Source organism: Chenopodium album, chromosome 17, assembly GCF_948465745.1.
Source record: "Chenopodium album chromosome 17, dcCheAlbu1.1, whole genome shotgun sequence".
NCBI classification, from domain to species: Eukaryota; Viridiplantae; Streptophyta; class Magnoliopsida; order Caryophyllales; family Amaranthaceae; genus Chenopodium; species Chenopodium album.
The window spans coordinates 14,387,340-14,410,611 of NC_137850.1; the positions used below are offsets into that span (position 1 = coordinate 14,387,340).

Below are 23,272 nucleotides of genomic sequence, written 5' to 3' on the forward strand. Positions count from 1 at the left end.
GAGAAATAAGAAAAATCTCAAGGATAAAAGAAATATAGAAAAATGTAAAATCAAAAGAAAAAGGTTAAAAAACCAGGTTGCCTCACGGGTAGCGCTTGTTTAACGTCATAGCTCGACGTCCTCCACCAATTAAGGTGGTTGTCGGAAAAGCAATGAGTGAACAAGGCCAACAAAAGCACCGTCGAAATACTTCTTAAGACGATGGCCATTGACCTTAAATGGAGAAGAAGAATCCATCATTGAGACCTCTACAACACCAATTGGAAAAACATTCTTGACCAAATAGGGACCGCTCCATCTTGACATGAGCTTTCTGGGAAACAACTTCAGTTTTGAATTGTAGAGAAGAACCTTATCACCAACACAAAAATCTTTCTTCTCAATAAGCTTGTCATGTGTTTCCTTGGAATGAGCTTTATACACACTAGCACAATCATAAGCATCAAACCGAAGCTCCTTTAACTCATGAAGATCTAACCACCTTTTCTCCCCCGCACTTGCCAAGCCAAAGTTTATCTTCTTGATTGCCCACAAAGAACGGTGTTCAATTTCAACCGGGAGATGGCATGACTTGCCGTAGACTAGGCGGTATGGAGTGGTACCTATGGGGGTCTTAAAAGTCGTTCGATAGGCCCAAAGAGCATCATCCAACTTATCCGACCAATCCTTCCAATTTCTCGCAACCATCTTTTCAAGAATAAGTTTGATTTGACGATTATAGACTTCCACTTGACTGCTCGATTGAGGATGATATGGGAGGCCGAATCTTTGATGGGCTGTAACACCCTAGAAATTCCTTTCTTTTAAAATACATGTTTAAAACTTTAATTAGGAATATCTAAGATATTACCGCCACCGTGATAACGGCTAAGGCAACTATCAAAGACACACAGCGGAAGACTAATTTCAAACCCTTTCAAAACAAGTCAACTTAAAAAGTAAATCAACGAAAGTAAAGTCAAACCAAAGTCAAACAAAGTAAAATAAAATCAACCTACAACTTGGAACCATTATAGGCCCTTATTAAAACCAAACCAAATTCAAACCTTTTCGTTAGTCACGCATAATAATATTATCATAATTAATTAAAGCGATAAACATATCATAAACTTATGGAAACTAGCATGATACGCTCTTCACTCATGCCCATTCATGAATATGCTTCAACACCCACTAGTGGAAAAAATCTCATTCGTAACAGGCTATTCGTAACTGGCAAAGCTTTGCCCGTTACAATTAAGATATTCGTAACGGGCAAACTAGTGTCCGTTACGAATACTTATTTATTCGTAACGGGCAAAATAGTGTCCGTTACGAATACGTATGTATTCGTAACGGACACTGTTTTGCCCGTTACGAATACTATATTACACGTAGATGACCAAACATGGCCCAAATAATGAGAGGAGAGCCCAATACTCGGCTTTTTAGGTTTTCACTTAACAGCCGTCACACCTCTTTCTCTCTCATCAGTCCCTCACTCCCTCTCTCTCTCCTCTCCTCTCCTCCCCTCTCCGTCATTCACCTCTTCTCTTTCTTTTCAAACTCAGGCCCTCTCATTTCGAGGAGCAATGAGAAGACCTTGAGCAGCGATTGCGTTCATCTTGAGACCGACGGCTTCATACATTAACTCCCAAGCGGCGTCGGTTTTGGGCGGAGGTGTAACCGGCAATGACGAACAACCAAGCCCGTAGGATTCTTCCTCTTTAGATCTAAGTCGTTGAACGAACCGATGCTAGGTAAGATTATTCTCTTTGTAATCATCGAATATTAAGTTAGTTGATTCAACTTTATTTTTTTAAATTTATGTTGTTTTTAATTGATTTTAGTTTCTGGGTACTGTATTTTTAGTGATTTGGGATGAAATTCAATCAGATCTAATGGAGGAAAATAGATTTGATTAGAAAAATATAATAATTTGTAATATTTTTTAATAAAAATTGTTAACTAGGTTTTGTAGGTTTACCCTCTGTTTGCATCGGTTGGTGTAGCCGTTGGAATTTGAGGGTTTCAGCTCATCCGGAATATTTGCGGCAACTTAGAAGTGAGGTATATCTTTCTCTCTAATTCAATTTCTTGATTTTCCTTTTAAATTCTAAATAGAATTATTAATATAAAGCGAGATTCATAATATTATTATTAGGTTTAATTTATCTAAATTGATTTCATTAGGTTGTTTTGATGTGTAATTAAAATCTTTGTATTATTGTGGTAGTTTTGAATTAGGTTTTAAATTCGAGTGAATAAGCAATTTGAGTTGTGTATTGTTGTAAGGTAAAATATGGTGGTTTATCTCGTACTTGTCGATCAATTGTGTGAAAATTAAGGGATTATACAGAAGCTCGGCCAAATTGTGTGAAATTGGATTTGTTTCAGGCATGTGTGAAAGTTTTGACATGGAAATTTTCAGTTGATTAGGTTGCCCTGCTCTTGAACAGAGCAATGTTAATTTTCTGGTTGAATTTTTCATTCTGTAAGTGATTGTTTGTGTGAATTTTTCATTAGATCTGATTGAATTTCATCCCAAAGTTAGAAGGGGCATGAGCTTCAAATTGTTGCCACAAACCTTAATCAGTATATCAAGATCTTCATCAGGTGGTGTAATGGTGCTTGTATTATTATTTTAATCTTCATTTTTATTTAGTTGGCTGCTGCAACTAAATTTGAATACACAAGCACTAAATTGTGCCCTTGATCAGTCCAGTACAATGTGTATTAATACCTTATGCTTGTATTTCATTTGAGTGAAAGTTATTGCTTTTATTGATATTGATATCAGTCTGTAGAGTTTTGTAGATTTACCCTCCTTTGTCTATTTTTCTGTGATCGAGAAGTGGTATTACTTCTGCTGCTAGAATATGTGCTCTTGTCGTCCAAATTTGAATGTTATTGTCCAATATGTCCTGTCTTTTTCTTTGCAATTTGGTTTTCTCTGAGATTGATGCATCCTGTGCAGCAATGTGTTTACTGATTAATAAACATTGCCTTGGCAGAACGGAAAAGGCAGAAAACTAGTAACTCAATTAACCGAAGTAATAAATTGAGGGATTTATACCATCAAGTTACAATTTGCTCCATAGATCTTTTACCAATTCAGAAGTGAATTTTTTGAGGCACATTCAGAATTGAATTTTCCCATCCCTAAGTAATGATAATCGAAGTATGAAAACAGATTAACAGATGTTGAGCGATGATTCAGATGTATAAGTTTGCTGGAAGCCTCGTAGCAAAAGTATATGTGTCTTGTTTTGCTGTCTTTGTGAATTTAGTGATTTGTTTTCTTTTGTTGGAGTATAATCTGTTATGTTTGTATGGGCAACAGGTAGCAATCCTATTGATGTTACGGATTCATGTTGGGAGATGTATGTCATTGTTCATAAGATAGCTGACCCAGAGGGAGACCAGAGTAGATTGCTATAAACAGCTCTAGATATGAGCAAGATACAGTTTAACAAGGTACTTCGTCAATGCCCCATAATTTGCTGCATCATTGCTAATTACCCCAGATGTAATATCGTATTGTTGTTCCCACTTGAATTTAAAATTCATAGTTAAAAAAAGTGATGAAAGTTTTTGCCATGTGATTGCTGGAAGGCATGCATTTCTTATACTGAAAAAGTACTCAAAATTTTGCATTTATCTTGTTGTGCAGGATGTTGGGAAAGCAATGCGGCAAAGCTACTCAAGAGTTTTGGAGAGCTTAGCATTTACATTATGGCTAGACTAGACGATTTATTATTTTAGGTAGTCTTATGTAAACTTGTTTAATTATTATTACAATGATTTGTTTTTTCTTTGTTTTAGTTTTAGTTATTAGGAAATAATTAAAGCAGCTTTTCTTGATTGTATATTATTCGGTAATTATTAAGTGTATACTGTACTTGTATTTATATATATATATATATATATGATTTGATAAAATAATTTTTCAAGCTAGCTGTCCAGCCATGTGCTGGATTTTTTTTTTAATTGGATCTCATAGTATTCGTAACGGGCAGAACCTGTCCGTTACGAATAACGGGGTTATTCGTAACGGGCTTTTCAGGTGCCCGTTACGAATAACCCCGTTATTCGTAACGGGCACCTGAAAAGCCCGTTACGAATAATGAGTTATTCGTAACGGGCACCTGAAAGCCCGTTACGAATAATAGGTTATTCGTAACGGGCAACATAAATGTCCGTTACGAATAATGGGTTATTCGTAACGGGCTTTTTCCCGTTACGAATAACTCATTATTCGTAACGGACAGTGCCCGTTACGAATAACAATGTCCATCCGTAACGGCCGCATACGTAACGGACGCTGCCCGTTACGGATGGCCCCTTTTTGCCCGTTACGGATGAGGATTTTTCCACTAGTGACCTGAAAAGCTTATCTCTCCCTATTTCCACTACTCTCCATTATAAATGGGTCATCATAGGGCCAAGATAAAGACAAGGCCAACAAACACATAAAACACACAATCAGCAAAGCTGAGTACATAAGCGTAATTAACACACTAACATACAATTTCCTTCTAACACACAACTTACCTTGTTGTATCTGTTTTTCAAGCATACAACACTCAATACAATTCTTACTAGACACTAAATAATTTATTTAGCATTGATTACGCATCGAACGGGTTTCCCCCTATCCTCCCCCAATAAATTGAGGTTACTGATACGGGAGCTAACCGTGCCAGCATCAAAAACCACACGTAAGTGGCGGAATTCCTGCGCATAATAATAATAAAAAGGAATATACAGCATCTTGTACTCCATTAGAAGTTATGGTTAAATATAAAACCCCATAACTCCCCCCATATTTTCATACTCAAGGTATATACGTTCCAAGAGTTTTGGTGTGTAATCTCTTTCACTTTACGTTATTTACCGATTATTAAACTTGGTGATGACTCTCAAACCATAATCATTCAATCAACAATAATTATTCAAACAATCAAATATATCAATTTAATTCTTGAATAATTAGTGACCACATAATATTAATGTTGAACCCTTTTTAATTCTACCTCGGTGCCAATGACACCTTAAATGTATAAAGCGCCACAAATCCTATCCCTCGGTGTTAAAAACACCTTAAGTCCACTAAGGCACCAATATACAATTTATTCCTCGTGTACATAGACACTTATATAGCTCCTTTCCTCATGCTTATAGCATCAATAAAAATTATATGAACCATAAAGAAATTCTTTTTCAATATTCCAAACCAAATTAAACATTTAGTTTAATTAAACATGCTCTCTATCATGCCATAAATAAATATGTGGTTCATAAATAATATTTCAAACTATTATTTTCCATCCAATATTCCATCACAAATAAATCATGCTTCATAATCCAATCACCAATGACATCTAAATCATAATTTCCAAACCAAACCTAGCATGATACTACTTGAAATCAATTAAACACCTTTAGCACGCTACTACATCAATGTAATTATGCTAAGTATGCGAACGTACCTCAAATAAGCCCTTAAAATAGCCGATTACACAACAACAATTCCCGAATCAAGTCTCCTACATAAAGGGACAATAATACTATATTAATTCTCCTTATATACACAATTTCCAGCAACTTAAATTTACTTTAGACTACTTAAAAAAAATCTAAAAATTATTTAAAAACCCCTAATTAAACTCCTTTTTAATGGGTAATCACACCCTTTCATTAAAATCACAATTATACTACTTTAAATAAAATTCCAGCATTTTAAACTAATCAAGAACCCTTTTAAAACTCAAGGATAAAATTTAAAGCATAAAAAAAACTTTGTTAAAAATCAAAAACTGCCCGAAAATCATATTTAGAGGCTAAATTTGGCCACGAGAGGGTGGTGAGTCTTTCTTAAAACATTGTTTCCACATGGAAAACACTACTTTTTTATCAAAATCGAATGAGTTCAGAACCTAATCGGGATTAATATTAACGAATGGAAATCTAAGAATTAAAACACGGATTTACGTGTTTAAAATATTCTGGAATTAAGTTAAACTAATCAGTAGTTATAATCACCAAAATTTCAAACATCATTACTATAAAAGCCCTAAATCAATTGTTCGCAAAAACCCTAAAATCATGATTTTCAAAAATTAAAAACCCTAGGTTATAAAATTTACAAAATCTGAAAATTATGATAGTTATAAAATCTGAAATTATAAAGTTTAATCATCAAAATACAATTTGATACTAATTAAATTAATTTCAAACAATAAAATCAAAACCCATAAATCAATAATCATAATTACACAAATTAATAAAACAAAGGAGAAAATAAGACTAACCTTTTTGTGTGGGAAATTTTTGGGGATTCATGGTGTATTTATAGAGTAGAGAGTGTAGGGTTAAATTTGGGCTTATAAAGATGTGGGCTTAAGTTATGGGTTTTGGGATGGGTTATTCCAATAAGAGTATGTAGGAATAATTTACATTTACCAATAATTAATAAACGTTTGGCCCAAAATATATTTTACTTTTATAAAACCTTATATTTAAAATACTTTAACCCTTTAAAATATTTAATTAAAATACTTGAGCCCTTAACAATACATTTTATTAATACTTAAATATTTTATAAAAATACATAAAAATACGGGGTATTACATGGACCCCATGCTTTCTCAACATCTTTTGAAAGGCATGGTGAATAAAATGAGAACCGTTGTCGCTTATCACCGCCTTGGGAACCCCAAATCTTGGAAAGATTATCTTCTTAAACAACTTCATAACCACCTTGTGGTCATTAGTTGGGGAGGCAATGGCCTCAACCCACTTAGACACGTAATCGACCGCCACAAGAATATATTGATTTCCGAAAGATGAGGGGAATGGTCCCATAAAATCAATACCCCACACATCAAACACTTCCAACTCAAGTATGGGTTGTTGAGGCATTTCATTTCTCTTAGAGATGTTCCCAACTCTTTGACATCGGTCACATGTCTTGACAAAGCTCCATGAATCCTTAAAGAGATGTGGCCACCATAATCCGCATTGAAGGACCTTAGTGATGGTCTTAGAGACACCCATATGGCCCCCGCTTGGATCCGAATGGCACATTTTCAAGACACTAGGCACTTCTTCGTTTGGCACACAACATCTAAGTAAACCATCGACCCCACGCTTGTATAAGATGGGATCATCCCACACATAAAGCCTTGCCTCTCTCTTGAGCTTCTTTCTTTGATTCTTAGAAAAAGAAGGAGGAAACTCCCCACATGCAAGAAAGTTCACTAAATCGGCAAACCATGGGAGTTCCTTTGCTTCAATAGCATACAAGAAATCATCAAGCATTGTATCCTCAATTGGAGAACCATCATCTTGAGTTTGAGAATATTCCAAACGAGAAAGATGATCCGCCACAACATTTTCCGCTCCTCTTTTATCCCTAATCTCAATGTCAAAGGTTTGAAGCTCAAGAACCCACCGAATCAACCTTGGCTTGGACTCTTTCTTGGCAACAGAGCCATTTTTGACACGAGGAAAATGTAGGTCGTTCTCTACCCTTTCCTAGAGCCAAAGAAAATTTATAAACACTCGACCAACCTAATACGAGTATATGGTAAGTCAAGGGTCGATCCTAAGGGAATGAATAGGTGTAAGCTATAGCCTAGGTCAAGCTACTTCGAAGTTTGTGGGAAGATGCGGTTGGTAACTAAGGTATCAAGAAATCTAGATAAATCGAGAAATTCAATATACTAAACACTAGGGATATAGGTTCCACATGCAAGCTCAATGATTATGCTAATTGAAGGATCACTCAATTAATTCAAACATTGCAAAGGACAAACAATAGTTGCAATCAAAGGAATTCAAGGGCTATCTCCTATAAGCCAAGCTAGGGTTCACTATGAATGGCTAGCTAGGAGAATCACAATCAAATTCAATCAATTAAAGCAATTCTCAAATCAAGGGTTCATGTCATTGAAATTTGCAATGCAATCTAGATTAATCTTATAGGTTGATCACTCCTAGTCTAATTAATCACATGCACAACTATGTCAACCAATTTAATTGCACCATTCAAATCAATTTAGCATCATCAACTAGAAAAAATCATCAATCAAGCATGCTTCCCCTTCTCCCTAGCAACTAATCTACTCACTAAACATGGTGAAATTAAGAAACAAAACAAATTCACATTCATTTAAAGCTAAATCAAAAGAAAATCAATCAATCAACAATTTCTAAAACAAGGAATGTAATCTCAATCAAAATCCAAGAAACTAGAAGGAATTGCATTAAAAGTAAATCAAGGGAAAGAAATCTTACAAACATTCATTGAATTGAAGAAGGAATTTCAAGATCAAATTGAATCTAAGATCAAATTCAAGTACAAACAAGTAAATCTTAAGCTTCTCTCTCTACTATTTCTGGAAAAATTCTCTCTCTAGTACAAAGTTAAGTCGTCCTCTAAAAAGAAAGTCAAAAGCTATAAATAAGAAAAATTGAGCGAAGAGGGCCGCACAGGTCGTGCGCACGCACAGCCAGCCACGCGCGCGCACAGCTGGGTCTGCGCGCACACACCCCTGTGTCGCGCGCGCGCACCCCTGTGAGATGCATAGGCTTTGGCTCCTTCGCTTGCTTGATCAAACTCCGCGCTCCCGAGCATCCCCATCATCAGTGCACTCGAGATGATGCCCGCGAACATGGCAGTCCCAAAATGAGCAAATTGACTTGATTATTCACCTACAAAACCAAATAAAACAAAGAGAGGAAGCGTAGCAAGATAAAACTAAAACTAAAATTATGAATTATCAACTAAAAATTTAAAAACTCGTAAAAACCAATCGAGAACTAAAGTGAATTATAAAAATGGAAAATCAAATAAAACTAAAAGAATTATATGAAAATGATGAAAGAAAATAAAGAAAATGAATCTAAATCTTATTCTTTTGAGCGCCATAAACAACGCTCATCAACCCTTCATTGAATTAGCCATATTACAAGCCTTCGGCCTCAATTGGTTACTATTCCCAAGCCTAGCTTGGGGGAGTGGTCTATCTTGTGATTTGTGATTTTTATTTGGCTAAATATTTTCTTCGTGGTGCAATAAAGGAGATTTTGAATGGAAGCTCAAGGTTTTTTTTTAAAAAATGAAAAAAAAATGAAAAAAAGAGAGAAATGAAGGGATGAAAAAAAAGAAAAAAAATGCTTAGAAAAAAAAAATTAAATAAATAAATAAGGGTTGAAGAAGGAAGGGAAGAAGAGAAAATCAAATTACTTTGGTGTATAGTGATTTTTGTCTTGGTTTTTATGATGTATGGAGAGGCTAGATGCTAAACGAGGTTATCTTCAACATGCATTTGGTTGTGTTGTTATTGTAAACTATTATTACCACTCTCCCAGCTAGTTGAACTCTCACATTTCCCAAAAATGTTTATCCTACCTCTCACCCTAGCCCCACTACAACCCTCATAAAGACCTTTTGATCTTCATGCATAAATTATGATTGAGTGAACTGAGTTTTGAGTCAAAGTTAAAGAGCATTTGTTGCATTTCGAGTCGACATGGTATAGGTTGAGTGTCTGTTATAACCCTAAGCTGGTAGGGCACCTCTCGTGCTCAACTTCAGCATATCTATAGGAAATTGGCGGAGACTAGCTTGGAAAGAGATTGTTTGTGGCCTCTAGATTGGTGAGTTAATTGCAGGACTATGAGTGCTACGTGGTTCCATATGAATCCGAGCCAGATTTCAGTTTCGCTAACTTTGGTTTGATAGTTTGCTCGAGAGTCAAGTCAGTCTTATTCTGGTTCCCTGGAAGTCTTATTTGTCTTGTTTCTCTGTCTTGAGTCAAGTTTTTCTTAGGGAAAAGCAACGGTTTAGCTTGGGGGAATTTGATGAATCATATTTATATAGGGTTCTTAGGCACGTTTATGTTAGTTTTTACACCTTTTTCTTAGTCTTTTAGGTCGATTTTAGGGTCATATTTGCACAAGTCATCATATATCGCTCTACTACGCTTTGTTTGTGTATTTATTAATGTTTCAGGCGATTTCGTAGTCATTTGGACGCTTTCGAAGTGTTTGGAGATGATTCGAATGATTTTTGAATGGAAATAGATGGATCGAGTTCATTAACCGAGGGATTTATGCTCATGGATGTTGTCTCTAGGATTATATGCATGGGAATTGAAAATAGCATCCACTAGGATCGATATGCACTTTTCGGAATTGAATTTGAGTTAGAAACAAAGGAAAACGAAGGCTTGCAAAGTATCAAAAAGGACCCTTTTGCATTGATTCAGCCATATCTCGAGTTTTACAGATCGGATTGAGGTGATTCAAGTTGGGTTGGAAACTAGACTTGAAGAGCTTTCCAATGATAGGTCGCACGCCTTCATACCATTCCTAGATTGTGAGTTACAGCCTTCCAAACTTGGTCCTGCAAATCTGCCAGCAAGCGCCCAGCCATCGGGCGATGGTTTAGCTGCGCACACGACCCCTCGAATCTGCCTAGGCCGCTGGAAAACCATCGGGCGATGGTCGAGCATCAATTTCGTCGCAGCCCACAGCCACTCGACCATCGGTCATCCATCGGGCGATGGGTCTGGCGTGTAGGAATTTTGCTTTCCGTCGATTGTAATTCTCGCGACCAATTAAAAGACGACCTTTGTTATTTTTGTTTCCTTATTTTATTTTATCTATTTTATTTTACTTAGGATTAGGCTTTAATGTAAATACTTGAGAGGATTTTATTTTCCTTTTTTGGAGGCTTTATTTTCTAGATTAAACGCTTCTTAGTTTTTTTTCTCTCCATTGTTGAACCCTAGCTTTTCATTCTCCATTAATTCAATCATTGAGGTATTTTCATTCAATCTTTCGTTCTTTATTTATTTTATTAATTATGAATTCAAGTTTATTTATCTCTTTTGTTTTGTTTATTTCAATTATGAGTGAGTAGTCGTTTTCTAGGGTTAAGTAAGGGAAGCCATGTTTATACCATGATTATTTGTGCTTAATTATTTATAAATTTATGAATTAGGGTTTGAATAATTCCAATTAATTTGTGCTTTATTGTTTGATTCATGTAATTGGCCAATATCATGAGTTAATTATTTAGCTAATAAAAATTAGAATTGAAAGATCATGTTTTTAGAGGCTTAATTACAATTGGCGAATTTGATTATGTTAGCGACCGAACTACATATGTTAATTCGTAAGTGTTAATTCCCGACCGTAGGATTAGCAAGTGCTTTAATTATTCGACCTAGTTTGTTTATTAATGGATTGTTTGCATTTCTTGGTTTGGTATAAGCATGGTGGACCGAACGTATGCCCTAGACTTTAATTTATCTGTGAACAACCTTATTTTCATTATTGTCATTCTTTAGTTAATTAATCATCAAATTACTCTCCGTTTATTGAAATAGTTTATAATAATTGGGCAAAAACTAATAGAACTTGTCTCCCTGTGGGATTCGACCCGTATTTGCTAAGTCTCTGCCAACAACAGACACTGTGCACTTGCGGTATAACTTTTTATTCATCACTGCTTTATCATCTTCCCAAAAAAGCAACCTTCACAATTCTCAAGCGATTGTAAATTGAATATGTCAAGAGTACCTTCTTGTAGAAGTTTCTTGATTCGCTTGATGTTAATGTGGCCAAGACGACATGCCACAAGTATGTCTGATTTGACTCAACGGTCTTAGGTCTTTTGGTGGTATTATTAACATTATAAATGTCTAAAGAAAGCACATAAAGACCATTTTCAAAATGCGGTACCATAAAAAACATTATCGAGATAAAATGAATAAACATTGTTTTTTACTCGAAATTCAAATCCTTTGGCGTCCAACGTTGAAATTGAAATGATGTTTTTGGTAATGTTTGGAACATGATAACAGTTTTCAAGTTTTAAAACAAGCCCGGAGGACAAAGACAAACTGAGAGTTCTTATGGCGACGGCTGCAATTCTAGCTCCATTGCCGGCTGCAATTCTATCTCTAGCCTTCTAGTTCTCCTTAGTCGTTGAGAATTGGAACAAAGATGTGAGCTACATCCAGTATCTAATACCCATGATTGTTTTGCTAACGAAGTGTAAGTCTATAACAAAAATACCTAATCCAGAAGCAATGGTTTCATTCTTCTTATCTTCCTTGAATTTGAGGCAATCTCTCTTCCAATGTCCTTTCTTCTTTCAATCGAAACATTTGAAATCAGATTTAAAAGAGGCTACCTTCTTGTCCTTGGTAGCTTTTGACTTAGGTGGAAAGGTCTTCTTACCCTTCCTCTTAAAGCCTTTCTTCTTCTTGCCCGAGCGCTTGAACGGCTTGCCTTTCTTGACCATAAGCATATCATGTTTCCCCTCATCCTTGAGCGTTTGCTCGGCTTGCTTCAACATACCATGAAGCTCGGTGAGGGTTTTCTCCATGTTGTGCATATTATAGTTCATCTTGAACTGATCATAGCCTTTGTGCAGCGAATGGAGAGTGATGTCAATTGCCATCTCAGTCAAATACCCTACATCAAGCCTTTCCATGTTCTCAAATAAACCAATCATTTTGAGTACATGCGGGTTGACTAGCTCTCCTTTCTTGAGCTTGCTCTCAAGGATCTGCCTGTGGGTTTCGAACCTTTCGGTTTGGGCCTGCTCTTGGAACATATTCTGAAGTTTAGAAATGGTCTCAAAAGCCGTCTCCTTTTCAAAGAAAGTCTTTTGAAGATCGAGAGACATTGTGGCCAACATGATGCATTTGACATCCCGATTGGCAGTTTGCCATCGGTTTAGAGCAGCCTGAGTGACCTCCTCATTGGGAGCATCGGGCGTTTCCTCACCTTGATTCAAGAAAATAGCTCGTGATGTAGCAGCAGAATGGTCTTCGACGACGTTCCCTAAGATGTGGAGGGTTGTAAAAAATAACTGAAGATGACTACAAGTAGAGTCACCTTCGACGATGTTCCCTAGCTTGTGGAGAATTGTCAAGAAAACGGGAGATGGCTACAAGCGGAGTTATCTTCGACTATGTTCCCTAGCTTGCGAAAGATGGTCATAAAACAGCAGAAGATCACTACAAGCGGAGTAATCTTCAACGGTGTTCCCTAGCTTGCGGAGGACTGTCACGGCAAAAAGTGAAGACAGCTACAAGTGGAGCGGTCTTCGGCGATATTCCCCTGGCTTGAGGAAGGTCGTCACAAATGCAGCAATAAAATAGGTTACTCCAGAAACGTGTGCTCGACGGTGCAAGGTACGCGTTTCTTAACCCTTTTATCTGTTTAAACTAATGCTGGTTTGCAGGTACCGGCGCTACAAGAATGATTTAGGATCACAGAATGTTCAGAATCATTCTCCGTCGCTATCGCTACTTTGACTTTTGTTTTCGAAACTTGCGTCTCTCCAAACTCAGTCAAAGTGGGGGCTTCTGTAGACACCTAATTGTGTCTCCCCAAAAATCGAACCCAGTGATGAATCTTTCACATCATTGATTATCGAACGAGGTGAAATGTGGAAGAGTCTCGTGATGCACTCGTTTTAATAAAAATGCTTCTTTCTATTTTCGAAAATATTTCCTTTCGTACCTTATTTATGGAATATGTCCAATCCAATTTAGTTTGGTCCATAATACGAGTTAAATAATAGTGTAGTTGGATAGGGTTTGAAAAGAGCTTTCCAACGATATATTATAAGCCTAATTCCGATGAATAATGAGGAAGTTATGGCCAAATACTAAATTGGGCCCAATGATCAAGTGGAGGGCCCATTAATTATTATTTCTAAAGTTATTAGGAATTACTTTAATCTTCTAGAATAATTCAGAAGGTTAGTTTAAGTTCTAATGGAATTATGATTAATAATTATACGATTATATTTTATTTAGAAAAGATACTGATTTTAATTTGGAGTAAAACAAATATTTTAAATGATAAACACGGAGTCTAATCGTCTAAATATATTAGGAAAAGGACTCCGTACAGCTGTTTTGTCGTAGCCGCACCATCGCGCTGTGAGGAGTCTATCGCGGCACGGTATGCCTATCGCATCGCAATAGCTCTATCGCATCACGATAGGGGCTGCTTTACTTCGAGTTAAATTCTGACTCTTCTCTCTATAAATAGGGGCGTTATTTCCCCGTTTTCAATCACCAACAATCATCTAATTCTAATTCTCTTCTCTCTCAAAGCTAGAAGCTTGTTCTTTATCCCTCTTTCTAAGCCTTCCCTTTTCAGAATACAATACCGCATTCACGAGTCTTAGACGCACCTAACCAAGCTCGAAGTTGCCTTCGCCCTAGACGTGAAAGGTTGATAATTTCCGAGTGTTTGGCCCCAAATCTTATTTCAATTCTTTGATTAGATTTACTGTTTAATATTTTTATTGAAGTTACTAACGTGTGTAGTGTTTTGATAGAAAGAGATACGAGGCAACAAAGTGAGTAATTTCATTGCTATATTTTGTAGAGAGCATGCTTAGATTATATTAATTCCTAATATCATGTAAGGATTATTTATTGCTTTCTAGTATCATGTTTAGGTTGCTTTCTAGTATCATGTTTAGGTTACTTCCTATTTTCTTCTATCATGTTAGTATCATGTTAGGGTTAAAGCTTTGATCTTTAACGTTTAGTGACATGCTAGGATTTGTTATTAATCTTGTTAGTATCACGCGCTAGGATCTTGCTAATATTATTATGCTTTATTGAGATTGTTATTATGATGATTTGTTGTGTTAATATTATTATGTTGCTTGAAATTATTGTTATTGCTTGATCACGCCCTAACTTGCAGGATTAAAGTGAATTTGTACTTGAAATCATGCTTAATAAGATAATTAATAATTTTGTTTAGGCTAATGTGATTTTAATTCAAGTGATCATCAATAATATACTTGTTTGTGCATTAATAATCAACCAACATAGATTAAATAGGTTTAGGATTAATATATTGATTGTATGTTATTCAGAAAGCGCACATGAATATGAGAAGAATAAAGTAGAGGCCTTTTTAGGGCAGGTTCAATCTCTTTTAGGTTGGATTTGTACCTTCATCCCCGAATATCCAGTCATGGTTCAGGACCACTATGGAGTTAGCGATCTCATGGATCGTGAAGGGGTGTAACATTCACCCCATGAACGGTTTACAAGTCCCTAAAACTTATTGGTGACTCTTTTGCTCTAGCTTCCTTCCCTTTGGATGCCACCATGCTTAAGTGTATGATCACAGTGGGGCTCAAGTGTGGGATGCTTGAAATTATTCCCTACAACGCCTAATTAAAACTAGTCAAAGTTGTTAATCAATTATGTGATTAAACGCAATAAACAACGAAGCTCCCACTAAATTCCGCATCCATCTTAATTAATCCGATTAATTAAGTCAGTAAACCCATAATTTTGCCAAATAAAATTTTGCAAATGCCGCTCATAACCCGGGCCTAGCCTCCATTTTTAATTAAAATAATTTAAACACAAATAAAATAATCAAATCAGCAAAACGCAAACACGCAAAGCCGACCGCACACAAGTGCCATGCGCACCTAGACTAGCTAGGGGCGCGCCATTGCTAGCCCCAGCAACTGCTTAGCAGCTGGGGCCATACGGCATAGTGTGTGTGCCCGCACCTCACCAATGCAGCACATGATAGGTGCTCCCGTGGGCATCCTAGTAGCATTTGTTGCGGGTTGCACGGTGCGAGGCTACACGCACTTGGCTTGCTAGCCCTTCCACGCACCAAGTGCACAAATGCAACACCAAGCATGCAGCCCCATGCACACCATGCTCGAGCATCGCTGTAACACCTCCAAATCTCCCTCTACAGAAATACTAATATAACACGTATAATTATGCCGTAGAGATAGAGTTAGGCGTATTATCGTCGCGTGATTACGCAAGGCTACTCAAAAATACTTAACTCGATAACAAAACTTGCAGCGGAAAACTCAAACTTTCTTTTTATTAATTCTTATAAAATAGTAGCATTGTTATGAGTACTTAAAATAAAGACAAAACCAACATTCCATGAAAGAAGCTTGAACTGATTTTGCTATTGTTGGAGAAATTGAAGGTTTTCTGAGGAGAGAGAAAATGGAGGAAATGAAATGTTTTTGTTTCAGTAATGGAGGAGAGAGAAAGTTAAGAGTTCGTGATGAAGGAAATGAAGCTTTATTTTTTTTTTTTAAAGGAATATAAAAGGGGGAAACCGGTTGGAACAAGTTACCTTTTAGAGTTTTACATGGAGTGAAGGTTTGAGTACCTTCATTGAAAATTTTGAAACTTCAATACCTTAAGTGAAACTTTTGCCAAATTTTAGTACCTTCAAGTGTTATTTACTCCCTAAACTTTTATCAATCATCTCAGTATCATCCGACACAAAACTAGTTTAAAAATAAAGAGAGTATAATTTTGAGGATGTCTTGGGCATTTAATTAAAGGAAAGATGATAAATTTGAACGGTAAATTCTTAACCAAAGAAGAAGGAAAGAAATATTAAAAGGCGGTGTGTTTAGCGCTCCAGAGGCAAACCACGACACCCTTCTATTTTACTCACGGCTAAAAAATTAGCCACGCCACCGTCTCCAACGCACCCAATTTTCAATTTCAATAATTCCAGCATCCCTCCTTTTATTTGCCCAACAACTATCTCTCTCCTCTTTTCTCGCAATTCCCATTTCTCCTGATTTCCCCCATTTTCTCTCTCCTCCTCTTCCTCCGACAACAACAATGGCTTCTAGTCTCCTCCGCCGCGCCACCACCTCCGCCTCAACCTCTCCGCTCAGCCGTCTCATCCTCTCCCGCCTTCACGCCTCCGACGCCTCCGCCGCACCATCGCCGCCACCAAAATCGATGAAAACCTTCCAAATCTACCGTTGGAACCCCGACAATCCTTCCAAACCCGAGCTCAAAAACTACGAGATCAACCTCAAGGAGTGCGGTCCCATGGTCCTCGACGCTCTCATCAAGATCAAGAACGAAATCGACCCGTCTCTCACCTTCCGCCGATCTTGCCGCGAAGGAATTTGTGGCTCCTGCGCTATGAACATCGATGGTTGTAATGGCCTCGCTTGTCTTACGAAGATCGATTCGTCTGCTTCGGCCGCTTCGATGATTACGCCGTTGCCGCATATGTTTGTGGTTAAGGATTTGGTGGTTGATATGACGAATTTCTATAATCAGTATAAGAGTATTGAGCCTTGGTTGAAGAGGAAGAATCCTGCTACTATGCCTGGGAAAGAGTATCTTCAGAGTAAGGAGGATAGGAAGAAGTTGGATGGAATGTATGAGTGTATTCTTTGTGCTTGTTGTAGTACTTCTTGCCCTAGTTATTGGTGGAATCCTGAATCTTATTTGGGTCCTGCTGCTTTGCTTCATGCTCATCGGTTAGTTTCTCTGTCCTTTTATTCGGTTTCGTGCTTGTTTTTGCATGTTTTGACTTTTACGCTATTCATATGTATCACATGATTGTGTTTTTTATTATTTACATGATTAACGGTTTGACTTTTGCACTATTCACATACACGAGTCTGTGTTTTGTTGGTGTTATGATAAAAACTAAGGTTATGTTGTTAGATGCTGTTGTGTTAATCTAAATGTATAATTTGTGTATAATTTTCTATAATAATTTTAGTAATTGGAAATTAAAAATATTAATGCCCAAAGTTGCGTGTTTGGCAAAATGATTAAGGTGGTTATGAAATTGTTACAATTATTAGGAGATAAAGGAAGTGTGTACTGAAGTTAAAAGTTGCATAACAACTTAGTGCTAGTAGTAAATTGATTCAACTTAGCCAAGTTCTCAATTTTCAATAATTATCATAGATGATTTTGCTAAAATGATTGCAAATTTAGATGTTATTGCTAAAATGATTGAAGATGTAATTGATAAGATGTTACAGATAATCGATCTTTCTCATGGTTGCAAAAGTTGCATGGCCTGAATAAGCTACTGTTGTTTTAGCTCAAAAATAATGAACAAATTAACCACCATCAATAGAGCAAACACTTCATCTCAAAGTTGAACATAACTATAAGGACTCTGAGTCTCACTAAAAATAAATACAAATTGTTGAGGTCTTGGGGACGTTATAGTCTCAAACTCAAAGTATTTCAATGAGGGTAAGGACCAAGGAGTAGGAGAATCTGTGAGCTACATGCCTACTTGTATAACTCTGCTAAAATAATAATACTACTACATATACGTATACATATATAAGAAGATTTTTGTCAAAGCAAAGTGCAGCTACTCAATCTGTCCCACTTTTATGAGTTTTTTTTTTTATGAAACTATCAGTTAGAATATAAAATGCGCATAATGTACTGAGATCATCATTGTTTTTGTTTGTTCTTTAATTCATTGTTGACGTAAACTTCAGTTCATTAAGTGAAAAATAACTTAAATCAAATCCTCAGCTAAGCATAATGTCTAATTGCTTTATCAAATTTTGAAAGAAAAGCAATTACTTCAACAACCCATTCAAATTGTACGTCAAAACTGTAAGCCTGAGTTAGAGCTCATGAGTCATGATTAAGATTCATAAGAGAGTTATGGGAATTAAATGCACATGCACAAGTAATTGCATAGGTTCTGGTAGTGGGTTTTGTTTTAATTCAAAGAATTTAAATTGAAAAAGTTCACCAATCACCATACAATGATTACAAAGACATTGGTATAGTAACACTCCCTCCGTCAATTAGAGATTACCTCAACTATTACTTTTCTATATTTAGAGCCAAAGCCAAATTTATGTACATTAGTGCATGAAGAGAAGATAAAAGCTGGCAGTGGGTATTGTTTTAATTTATAGATATTAAATTGAAAAAATTCACCATGCAATAGGTACAAAGACATTGGTATATTAACTCCTCCCGTTCCTTAAAAGATTGCCCCAAACTCTAACTTTACTTAATTAAGAAGCAAAGCCAAATATATGTAGATGGTGGGCACAATTATTGATGGAGAGAGGGAGGGGGTGGGGGCATATAGGGTTGCAAGTGGGAAAATTTACTAATCAATATATGGGGCAGTCTTTTTGGGACATCCATTTTGGGTAAATAGGGCATGTTTTTAGGGATGAAGGGAGTAGTTACAGTAACACTAGTCAAATGATTGCTGAATACTGATCTTATAAAAGCAAGCCAAATTACAAATTCAGAATGAACAAGAATTCAGTAATAATACAGACATCAGACTTGCAAAATTTTAGAGTCCTTATGTTTGAAACTATTTAAATAATGATATTGGCAACAGTGGCAAGCTATGTTACCTGGACACGGCATTTTGGCCGGCATACCCGGGTCGATACGACGCGACACCGATCCGGGTATGAAATCCGTTCCGGATACTCCATTTTGTTCTCGGGTACGGCGGCCATTGAAGGAGTTGAAGCTTTGAAGAAGATGAAGACGGTTCTCAAACAATTTCGAAGATGAACACGATTACGAGTTTTCTCAATGCAGTTTTCTCTCTCTTTCTTCTTTCACGTGTATTTACTTATTTAATTTCTGAAGTTTTTGACTTTTTTTCTCCCTCCTCTCTCCTGATTTACCTAGCAGTAACATTTTTTTTTTAATATATGTGCTTAAGGGTGGCGGCTAGGGTTTTGTTTTAATTGGTAAAAAGCTTAAAAGGCCTTAAACCTATGTTTCTCTATCAACAACTTGGGCTTTTTTTAAATAAACAACTTGGGCTTTTTATTTTGTTTACTTTTTTTTAGCAATCCACTCACCTAGATATAAAAATCTATCAATAAAAACCACCTATATAATTTTTGATATATTATGGACAAAATTATTGCCGTATCCGTACCCGAGTCCAATGTTAAGACGGTGTCCCCGTGTCCTAAATTTTTGAGAATGGCGTATCCGACACTCGGATACGTACCAATATCGGATACCCGTACCCGTGTCAATGTAACATAGGTGGCAAGTACACATGCAATAAGTATAGTTATAAATAATTAAAAAAGAATATGATAAAACAGAACACACACACACCAAAAAAAAAAAAAGAAAAAAAAAAAAAAAAGAAACAGAGCATAACTGCAAACAGATTGAGGTTTTGCATATTCGAGAATTCTGTAAGAGGTATAAGCTTTTTGCCCTATTCCTCAATTTGACTGGATCAGAGATTGAAATTGAAATGAAAAAAATTGAAATATATTGGAAATATGGGGCTATTGCGAGCTTCTCAATAAGTCAAAACAGAACACACACACACCAAAAAAAAAAAAAAGAAAAAAAAAAAAAAAAAAAGAAACAGAGCATAACTGCAAACAGATTGAGGTTTTGCATATTCGAGAATTCTGTAAGAGGTATAAGCTTTTTGCCCTATTCCTCAATTTGACTGGATCAGAGATTGAAATTGAAATGAAAAAAATTGAAATATATTGGAAATATGGGGATATTGCGAGCTTCTCAATAAGTCAGAATGTGCTTCATATTTGAAGGGTCAAATAAAATATGATAAGCAAGAAGGCAAACAGTTTCATCCAAAATATACCTTGCACCTCTCTATGGTAATCCTGTTTAGGATATGGAATAAGTTTTTTTTTTTTTTTTAATTTTTTTTTTTAGAAAAATTAGATTTTGGATTAATGATTTTGTGCTTATAAGTTTACAATAGATCAACTAATATGGCTTCAAGTGGTGTGCTTTACACGTAAGACCTAAGATTTTATGTTTTGGTATTGTGAAGACTTGGGGTTCCATGAGCATCTTTGACAATGGCATAGCACTTAGGTGCTTTTTTTTTGTGCTTCTTCTCCATTTTCACTTTTATGTATGGTGTGTTTTATGGTTCCTTTTGATGGCTTTACTATTCATGTTTATTCAACTAGTCTTTAATGTGTATGTTTTACTTAAAAAATGCATGTTTTGGAATTTGTGTTGTGTTTTATTAGCAAATAATGTTTTTTTTTAAAATTTTATTTTTTATGTTGTATCATATGTGATGTTTGAACTCACATTTGTACAATCTAGCCACACTCCTGGAATTGACCAAACGTGGGTGGGGCATGAATACGTAGTTGAGTGAAAGGACTTAGTAACTTATTTGTATGGAAATTGATATTGTCCAATTTTTGGTTGGGTAATGATACATGTAGCTCTTAGGGTTATATATAAGCATTAAATATATTTCCTAAAATGGAATTCAGTTGGGAGTTCATGACAAATCACGCGCAGATCGATGTAATTAATGTCAATTTATCCTCAATATTTCTTTATTTAGCTTCTTATACATAGCCCTAAGGGCTATGTTTATCATTTTCCTTTTTAAACACTCTAGCTTCATTGATCTTGGGTGTACTTTAAAAACTCTAGGGCATAAAATTGAACCATCAAGTTGCATGTAAATTGAACAAAACATTAGGGATTTTGGAGAAATGTGACCCTCTTCTTTACACCCTTATCACCGATAAGTGTTGGCCATCTGTGAATGATGAGAGATGTGGTTTATGTAGTTGTAGCTCTTAACCTATGGTCCTTTATCATGTTTTCCTAAACACGAAAGAATAAGTGGGGTCTTTTACTTATAGTAGGGGGAAGGGGGTGGATGTTGATCGGTTGTAGGCGTAAGTAGCATCTACTTGCAAACTTTTCTCTATACCTTTCCTTTGCCCTTAATATCTGCCTGAGCTGATTTCCAAATTTTGGATACTTCTTAAACATGTCCCTGTATCCTGTGACCCTGGATAATCTAATGTCCTGCTCTCAAAATCTATACCAGATTACCCATTGTATCCGAGCATCATAAAATGTTATTGAGAAATAATTTATATGAGATGACAATTAGTCCAATACTCTAGTTCTATGCTCTGTGGGAATGCCAACCCTTAAAGGTGTCAGTATTTACATATTTGTTGAACAATACTGAATTTCATTATTGACAAATCTTGAAAAATCATGCTGCATTTGCTATTTGGTGAGTTTGTACAAGAAATTTTAGATTATAGTTTATTAGAGAAAACTTGTCAAAATTGAACATGGTTTAGTCTTGCCTACATCTGTTTTTGTGATGAGATTGTACAGGAAAAAGTAAGTTTATGCCCGAACAAAATATGAAAGGTGCATCATTATTCATTATTGAAAAATAGGATTCCAGAAAAATAGGAAATGGAGTTAAATGCAAAATTAATAGCTGAATTTAAAATTTGAAAAGGCATTTTCAGCCTTTGTATCATTTACTTCTTCCACAACAAGCATCAACGGAAGTAGTTGTAATCACGATTTTTACAGAAAAAAGTAAAATATTTTCAGATAGGAATATCTTTAATGAAGTATGAAACAAAAATTAGCTCAAGTGATGAAAAAAAAGTTCAGCATGGGCACAACCTTTATATTATTTTGTTAATTCCACCTTTTTTGTTTGTGTAAGCACTGGAAAATTGTGCAACTTACTTTTTTCGTTGTCTGCAGATGGATAGCTGATAGCCGTGATGAGTACACTGAGGAGCGACTAGAGGCAATTAATGACGAGTTCAAGCTGTATAGGTGCCATACTATTATGAACTGTACTCGTGCCTGCCCAAAGGGTTTGAACCCTGCAAAGCAGATCCAACAGATTAAACGTCTCGAGCATGCTAAATAATGATGCTCATTTTCCAGCTCTTGATGTTTAGGGTTTCAAATTCAGTGCAGAATGTACACTGAAACATGCAACTTGGAATATTATTGCAAGCTTATATGTGCAGGAAAATAATTTGGTAACTTCCTAGTCTGCCTTTACTTGTTTTGTGCCAGTGCTTCTATGGCATTTTTATTTTGTTATATTGAAGTGTATTAATTCATAAAATTGTCAGGGTTGGTTAATAAATTTAGGCTGTGATATTCTTCTTTTGCTGCTTACATGGACAGCACTGTGTGTTTTCGAACTCGATTGTACACCACCTTGAATATCTTTATATCTAAGACTCCTGTTATTGGAAATTTACACACAAAAATGTGGACAAGGCTACATTTTTTAAAAAAAGTTTTTTGACAAACGAGATACGATAATTAATTAAAAGGAAAGGGCGCACCAGTGATCATCTTTCTAATTGTAGAACTCCAATGGTTGGTTAACTCATCTAATGCCTTGTGGTAACTATCATTCTCAATTTCTCAAGGTACAACAATTCCAGATTTTCAGTTACTTTTTGTTCCAATGGTTAATCTAGTTGTCAATCTATTAATTTATATTTATATTTAATAATTAATTACCAAGATAATTGATGCAAGGAAGTGATGATTAATCAAGGCCCAAAACGGAAGTGATGATTAAAGCAGTCGCACAAGCCATTCCCAAGCCATTCCCAAGCCATTCCCACTTATATGTTGAGTATCTTTAAAAAACC

At 36.0% G+C, this 23,272-nt stretch overlaps 1 protein-coding gene and 1 long non-coding RNA gene across 2 annotated transcripts; both read left to right on the forward strand.

Annotated features, from left to right (window-relative positions):
* The first annotated feature begins 1,411 nt into the window (after positions 1–1,411).
* LOC145587629 (uncharacterized) lies at positions 1,412–3,868 on the forward strand. Its single transcript, XR_014101332.1, has 3 exons — positions 1,412–1,739; positions 3,323–3,456; positions 3,653–3,868. It is a non-coding gene; the product is annotated as an uncharacterized LOC145587629 (long non-coding RNA).
* Positions 3,869–16,471: 12,603 nt separating this feature from the next.
* LOC145589514 (succinate dehydrogenase [ubiquinone] iron-sulfur subunit 2, mitochondrial-like) lies at positions 16,472–22,784 on the forward strand. Its single transcript, XM_081646114.1, has 2 exons — positions 16,472–17,320; positions 22,356–22,784. The coding sequence occupies exons 1-2, from the start codon at positions 16,665–16,667 to the stop codon at positions 22,525–22,527; spliced, it is 828 nt and encodes a 275-aa protein (XP_081502240.1). The 5' UTR covers positions 16,472–16,664; the 3' UTR covers positions 22,528–22,784.
* Positions 22,785–23,272: the final 488 nt, after the last annotated feature.

Bases quoted from the DNA above. Each gene is read 5' to 3' on its own strand.
- LOC145589514 (XM_081646114.1), top strand. From the start codon at position 16,665: ATGGCTTCTAGTCTCCTCCGCCGCGCCACCACCTCCGCCTCAACCTCT. The intron at 17,321-22,355 runs GTTAGTTTCTCT...CGTTGTCTGCAG, and splicing joins GCTTTGCTTCATGCTCATCG to ATGGATAGCTGATAGCCGTG.